This window comes from Epinephelus moara, chromosome 5 (genome assembly GCF_006386435.1).
Source record: "Epinephelus moara isolate mb chromosome 5, YSFRI_EMoa_1.0, whole genome shotgun sequence".
In the NCBI taxonomy this organism is placed as follows: Eukaryota; Metazoa; Chordata; class Actinopteri; order Perciformes; family Serranidae; genus Epinephelus; species Epinephelus moara.
In genome coordinates, this window is record NC_065510.1 from 40,714,214 (window position 1) to 40,722,300 (window position 8,087).

Below are 8,087 nucleotides of genomic sequence, written 5' to 3' on the forward strand. Positions count from 1 at the left end.
CTGTCCCACGAGTAGAGAGAGCTACAGACACAGTGGAGCAAAGCTCGTGACATCACACAGCTCAGAGGTAAGGGAAAGGCTAGTATGCTATCTACAGAGATAGCACTGGCGATCTGAACCGGTCAGTGGTGAAAAAAAGCACTTTTAATGCTCAAACTTATACGGGACGCATTTGCCCCCGTTACTGTTTTAGGTCGTTTCATGGCTCCCGGCTGCATCTGCCTCCCTCAATACTGAACCAATTTTAGAACGAGTTGTACCTATGAATTCATACGCACACATACACATGGGAAAATAGAGCCCAGGTTGAAAAATACCGAAGTTGTCCTTTAAGGACTCCTTCAACGAAAACACAACTCTGTGTGCTTTAGAAAATGTGGTATTTAAACTGTGTCATTGACTTATAAACATTTGTTAAAGTTCCTTTTTGTAAATCCAACAGCATTAGCACTCTTTGACAAAAGAAACTCGCCTCCGCTAAGATGTGTCTTAAGTGCCTCAGAAGGTTTCTTGAGGTGTGTAACTGCTGCATATGTCGAGTAGCCTCTGGTTCATTTGCCTCATTGGACTAAAAACGGGTTATTCATAGGTTAACTTAGGTCATCAGTGAAGAGATCATTTACAAATTAGGTTCCACATTCAGAAAACGATAGCAATGCCACCCCAAACACTTTCAGTGAGCGGGAATACTCGCCTTGACAGACTAACCTTGAAACAATGAACTTTGGATTTGTACTGGGGAACAGATTTAGTTACTTATTCACACCATCAAGGTAAAAGCAAGAAATGCATTCAAATATATTTAATTCCCATGCATGCTGTGCAGAATAATCATAATCCACAGCTCCTCTGCCAAGTCACTCCACCTCTCTTCTTTTGCCACGCAGGAACCAGCTGGGCCTGGGCCAGGTCCAAGACGAGCGGGGGGAGGAGATCGCTGAGCGTCCTCCGTGATTGAGCCTTCATTGAGAACTATTTGTTATTGTTACTGTATATACCACTTGGTCTCGTTCAGGCTGTAACTTTAGGTGAAAAAATTGTAGAATGCTAACGATAGATGATGTTATACTTTGTTTTGATATTTGGTTGGTTTGAAGTTGTTATTAAGTCACCAAATCCAACGTCTTCCAAATGTCTCATGTCAGTGTCATCATGTCAAAACCTGTTTACAAATCGTCATGATGTTATCTTCCATACAATGTGAAAGCCTACCATTGTTAGACATTTAAAATATTGCCAACCCAATTTTCAACCAAAATTTTAAGTCTTTCCCAGGTACTATTGACATCCAATGCCAGGTGGGATAATCTAACAAATGTTGTTACTGTGTGGTGACTTCTCAACAGATGGTACCCATGTGTCACTCAAAGCATCTACACCTGTAATTATGCTTAACTTTAAGCCTGGATAACATTGGAAAGGGTGAGTTGTATAAAAATTCTAACCCTGTACAGCTGTCATGGACAAGGAAATTAGCTATGGGACCAAAACTGCTTTTGTACCAGGATGTAAACATGTTTATTTCTTCTGTAAAGTTGAGTATTTTCACACGGGTCTCTGTAGGGATTGACTAACTTCTAGAGCCAGCCTCAACTGGTTGTTCCAAAAAAAACATACAAAAAAAAACACAGCATTTTTTGGCACTCGCATGTTCACTTCATCTTTCAGGCCTGGAGGTTGCCACTTGGTATAAATACAAGTCCAAGTAATGTATGGCAACTAATGTGATGAAGTTCATGTCTTGTATGTATAACATCATTAATTTTCATATACCTGCTGTCCATTTTCCTGGCAAAGACAAGACGAGAGTAAGAACATCTGAACCCGGGATTTTATATTCATGAGATGGGTATCACATTGACACAGTCTTCTACCATCTCAAACAGGGCGTGATGTGGGCCAGTACGTCGGGCCACCTCACTGGCCGTCTCCCCGCTGCTGCTGCGGAGCTCTGGCTTCAGGTGTCGCTGAGACAGGAGGAGCTCTAACGTGTGAGGAGAGTCTGTTCTGAAGGGGGTGGTGTTGGAAGCGGCCAGGTGTAGTGGCGTGAGCCCACCGTTGGTCTGGGCGTTCAGTTTGGCTCCATGTTGCAGGAGAAAACTCGCCACGGCAACGCGGCTCCACCGGCAGGCACTGTGAAGGGGCGTCCAGCCGTCAATGGTCCGAGGGTTAACCTTAGACCCGGCAGTGATCAAAGCGGAAACCACATTAACGTGGCCATTGTACGCTGCACGATGCAGTGGTGTGTATCCGTCCTCATCACAGCAGTTCACCAGCAATGGGTCAGCAGTCAACAACCTGTGGATAGTTGAAACCTGGGAGGAAATTAAGACATACAGAGGGTTAGAAAACTACAAACTAATCATATATGATATGTTTTACTTGATTTAATAATCAGAATACAATTCCAATTCCAAAAACAAATTGGGACAGGGCAACAGACGACTGGGAGAGTTGTGAAATGCTAAGAAAAAAACAGTTTGGAACATTGCGCAGGTAAACTGGTGAATTCCTAACACATGACAGCAGGCCTAGGTGATGTGGCCAAAAATGATATGATAAACATTTTTGATATGGGTCGATATTGATGATTATTGGTAATTTAATGACCTTTTCTTAATTATGACCAGGATGAAAAAAAGGTTTAATTTAACCACTTTATTTTGAATTTAAACACATTAATCATCCAAGCACACAGGTTATCATTTTAATGTTAACAATGAAAAAATGTACACAAATAAACATACATTAAGATTAAAAATGATCTCATGTTGAAAAAGCAAAGCAAAATCAAGTTGAAGATAAATTCACCTAACATTAGTAAGATACAATAAATAAATAATTTCTTGCACTCAGTCAATAAAATGTTACAAAATGTTTGCAATGTAAAAGTGTTTTTCAAATGTAGCAATTGTGCTAGATTAATCTTTGCATCAAAATAAGACTTAAAATAAGGTTCCTCTGCTGCTGAATTTAAGACATCTTCCATGGATATGTATCCACTGCATATATCTTTTTTTACAGCGGGCATGGTACTGTGACGTGCTGCAGCATCACTGCTATAAATTTCTAAAAGTATATAAAGTTGATGCTGGACAAGGACACCAACACCAACAGGAATGCCCATCTGTGGTTGGAGCAATGAGGAAAGTTTTTTCATGGGCTGCTACGACAGGGTGACATAACAGCTTTTCAAAAGTGAAGGCTGCTGTTATGTTAGGAAGCACTTGATTTGATATGCAGCGGATTTTATGAGTGGAGCACACATTTCAAATGTTAATATTTTAGTTGATCATGTTCATTTCATTGCAGCAAGCCAAAATCATGACGGTGATTAATATTTGATTAATTGTGCAGCCCTGACGTAAACTGTAATGTTACTTACAAAATCAAATTCAACTTTGAGGTAGAGTGACCTTGCATCAATAAGATGCATTAGATAAACATTAAAGACATTTCCGAACTTAGTAAATTAAATGTTTGCAGTGTTTTGTAAATGTAGAAAATCTGAGTAAACTCTGAGGTAAATAAACCTAACATCTGTATGATGTGACAAATATAAAAACCTCTTAAACTCAGTAAACAAAATTAAATCAAATGTAAACTAATGTAACTTAGGAAATTATATTTGACTTCATGTGGCCCAACATCAAGATGTACAGTACTAAAAACATTAAAAGAAAATGACTTCTCAGAGCAGTACACAAACATGTTATAACTCTCGAGAACTTCACAATTATTCACGGCTTCATTTCAAATTGTGAGCAATGAAGACAGGTTTGTTCACCGTCTCTGGTTTAACGCTGCACTGTCAGATGGAATGCTGGTGGTCTGGATGCACAAATATTTCTTTGCAAGTTGGCTCTCTCTTTTGAAGTTGTACTCATGTAGCCTCCACCACTCCAGGGGTTCAGACTCCCTGTCTGCATCAGGACATATCAGGTAGCTTCCCAGCTTGCTATCTACTTTCTACCTTTCGGTGAGAGGCGAGGCATCTCCATTGAGGGTTTGCTTTTTGAAGAAACTACCCAGAGATTTTCTTTGCTTCTTCATAACCAGTGGCAGAGGTGGTGCAGCAGCACCACCACCTCTGCACCTGCTCCCTCTGTTCCAAATGAAGCCTCTGCCTGGGATTGGCTGTAGTCATCATCCATCATTTCAGACAATGCCATTGTTTCAGTGGCTTCTACCTTGTCTGGTTTGATGTACAGAGCCTTGAATCTTGGACAGACGTAACGAGCAGATCATCAGTGACTCCAGAAAGGGAATCTGTGAATCCTGGTAGAAAACACAGAGCTTCATCCATAGACTAAACGACATGAATGCTTTGCCACATTGGCACCAGGGGCCCGTTGCACAAAAGTAGGATTCAGACATCCAGGATAAATGACTGAGCTGGGTTCAACGAATCCAAAACAAGAGCGTCCAGGCTTAATTGGTTGCACAATGACCAAGCCAGGATGAGCAGACACGGATTAATCAAGCCAGGTGAAACCAATCCTGGATCAGTGCGCGCACGCAGCTTCCTCAGATAGACCCCGCCATCGATCACAGATTCACCGATTCACTATGGCAACAAGAGCGGCGTACTTTTCCCCGTCGGAGGCAGAAATCCTCATGGAGGCTTACGAAGAGGTAAAGGATCAAATCATAAAGAAAGGCAACACCGCCACAGTAATAAAACAACGAGAGAAAGCGTGGCAAAGTTGCAGACGGCCTGAATGCGTAAGTAGTGCACAAATACACACTCACTGCTCCGCTGAAACCATCACAATTACAATCCAAATAGTTAATTAACATCTCCGAAAACGTAGTTGTACTCTGATTATGAATCAGTTGAAATTGTAACTGAAATTGACTGCAGATGTGAGTGAAATTGTGTAAATGTAACTCCATCAGACTGTATAACTCTTTGATAAATAGATGAGCTCACTGACTTAATTGAATTTCCCTTTGGGATAAATAAAGTTCCTCTTATCTTATGTTTGTTCCTCATGCTCCTCTGCTGTTTCATTATATGTATGCAATTGTGTGTGTGTGTGTGTGTGTGTGTGTGTGCATGCATGTGTATGCTGACTGATCATAAGAATATATATATAATATCCCCCGATTTTGTGAATAGGAAATCCTTTCACAGCATTAATGTTCAGGTGAACATGACGTTTTGATATTGTCGATTAATGAACTCTGTGCATTGCTTGTGATGTGCATTGATTGGTTTAATAGTCTTCATCTTATAATTTCAGATGGTCTGCAATGCTGACTATCTGATCAGCAATGTTGTGGCAAAGTGGCCCAGCTCAGTCCATGACTCCCGAGTCTTTCGGACCTCTGGAATCTATCAGCACCTATCACTCCATGACTCCCGAGTCTTTCGGACCTCTGGAATCTATCAGCACCTATCACAAGGTGAGCCACACAGACTCTGTTAATAACCACTTTTTACATCATGGCTGTGTCAAGAATGTCACTCTATTTATGAGGTTGTGATGATGAGATTTTGTATTGACAGGTGAATTCTCTGGTGTGTTGCTGGGGGCCTTTTCTCCTCACACCATACACAGACCCTCAGGAAGCACAGCAGGCCTATTATCATGCCCATGCCAGGACAAGGGCCAGGATCGAAATGACCTTTGGCCTCCTGAAGGCACGCTTTCACTGTCTTCACCACTTAAGGGTCAGCCCTTTGAGGGCATGTGACATCACTGTGGCCTGCTTGAGGAAGGAGAGGGCCCCCATCACACATGGACTGGGACAATCCTGCCATCTTCCCTGATGACGACAGTGGTCGGCTGGTCAGGGACCAATATGTGTTAAATTATTTTAGTTAACGTGCATGCTTTAAATTTCAGTTAAATATGTCCTGCAGTGGCGGAGGAATTTGTGTTTTTGTTTTTTTTTAAATTCAATTTAAATTGATTTGGCCTCTTATGTTGTTTGTGCTGTATACTGTGTGTATACAAGCTTGCAGGGAGGCTACTGCATCCATTCATTTGTCTGTTCATTTGTTGTGTATGGATTTGTCCTGCATTTATTTCAGTGTGCAGACATGCGGGGTGTATCATATACAGACCTTTGAATGTGTATTTATGTTTATATGGGATGTGTATTTTATATATAGTCTATGGGAAACTGTAAATTATCTAATGATTGCAAAATCATCTAAAATCATCATTTATCTAAAATGATTACAATTAATGATCACAAATGTTAAAATAATGACAGTGGGTCTGGTTGAATGTGATAACAATGTGCAGTGGGCAGTGGAATAACTATTGGTTTCCGTTTGTGGTGACTGCTGACTGAGATAAGGGATGAGATTAAATAGATCCTGGAACTTAGCCTGGTCTGGAGCAGGCTAGCTCCACAGAATAAATCTCCATGGTAACTTATGTCATAACATATCCCGCTGTCCACTATCCCGCTTTTGTGCAACCGGTTCACGGTTAAGTTGAGCCAGGATAACCAAGATATCCCGGCTTAATCCCTTATCCTAGTTTTGTGCAATAGGCCCCAGGTGTTGAGTCTTTCTGTCTGAAGCCAGGACTTCAGCAATGGCGTTTTGTTATTCCAGCACTCTTGCTATCATCTTCTGGTGTGAGCCCCATCTGGTCGGTGACTCAGTGACTCAGTGACAAGCTGATGTTTGGGGAGATCGAGCTGTTCCTGAGCTGTGGCCAGATCGCTCTCTTTTTCCCATGAATGTAAAAATACTGCCACCACTTTTTACACACACCAACAGCTCTTCCTACAAAACTGTTCTTCCCTCCTGCACCTGAGAAAAGAAATAGAAGATCAATAATGAACACAACTATAAACATATACAGCAAGGTAATACTATGAATCATGCAACAAAAATACACAGTAATTCTGAAATACTTGCTACTTTACAAAATAATGTTGTATTGAAAAGCAATATATGATGTACCTGGGTGAAACCTTGCACTAAAAATCAATTAATATTCATTTCCATTTTATGAGTGGTTCTTTTTTTTTTTTATTGAAATGTGTGTTTTTGTGTGTAATGAGTGTACAGACTGTTTAACATTATTACTGCTGCTAACACAACTCTGAGAAACTATGTGGGGATTACTATGAAACAGTTAAATACTAATGCTACTCACCAGTAGCTGAATGCAAGCAGTGGCCAAAAACATTGCAGCCGAGTCCAGTCATTAAGTGAGGTGGCTTTCACTATATTCTCTCCGCTGCTAGTGGTGATTCACACCTGGTTGTTGACTCCAATAGACCAGTCATCAGTCAAGCCTTGAACCATTGACTCCCCGTGTGATCCTCTGGAAAACATGCTGTTTCCACCCATTTACTCTTCAGAGCCCAGCTGCCGTCCATGAAATAAATGGTCAAGCTAATATACGGCTCACATGTTTGTGTTAGGGTGGCTGTAGCTCAGGAGGTAGAGTTGTTTATCCCATAATGGGAAGATTGGTGGCTCAATCCCCAGCTCCTGCATGTCGAAGTATCCTTTCAAGTATCTTCGGAAGTATCCTTGGGCATTTATACTACTGAATTAAGTTGGACTGACACAACGTTTAAAATGAGCTGTGGCTTGAAGAGTCCACATTTCAAATTTATTTGGGAAATCATGGATGTTGTTTCTTCAGAGCTAAAGAGGAAAAGGACCATTCAGATTGTTACCAGCACGAAGTTCAAATGCCAGCATCTGTGATGGTATGGAGCAGAGTTGGGTAAGGGTTACTTTAAAAGTAAGTAAGTACTTTACTGCATTACTTTTTTTAAAAGTAACCAATTACTCTACTGCGTTACTCCCTGAGTAAAGTAACTCAAGTACATTTAAAGTACTTTTGAGTATTTTACATTTCATGTCATGTCTGCCGGCCAAGTCACGGCACGATTTTATGACTCCACAATCGTGTAATGTGACATAGTGACTTTCAGAATGGGCAGAAAAGTCATGTAGCGTGTACCAGGCATAATGCAAGTCCTGAGTCTGAAATATGTCTGTCAGCGAGTCCTACTCCACCTATTTAGACTCCACCGTAGACAACGGCAGCATTTCTCCGACCACGTAGCGAGCCACAAGCTCCGTGGCTTCTTTCGGACTGATA

The 8,087-nt window shown here is 41.1% G+C and overlaps 1 protein-coding gene across 3 annotated transcripts in view; it reads right to left on the reverse strand.

The window, feature by feature from the left end:
* ankrd49 (ankyrin repeat domain 49) overlaps nucleotides 1-8,087 on the reverse strand; it is a 25,078-nt gene that overhangs the window by 762 nt on the left and 16,229 nt on the right. For 2 of the 3 annotated variants that reach the window (XM_050045210.1, XM_050045209.1), the window contains exon 3: nucleotides 275-2,315. In XM_050045210.1, coding sequence (XP_049901167.1) covers nucleotides 1,839-2,315 — 477 coding nt within the window. In that variant the 3' untranslated portion in view covers nucleotides 275-1,838. Of the gene's footprint in view, nucleotides 1-274; nucleotides 2,316-8,087 lie in introns of those variants that run through there. The other variant, XR_007569990.1, reaches the window with a different exon arrangement.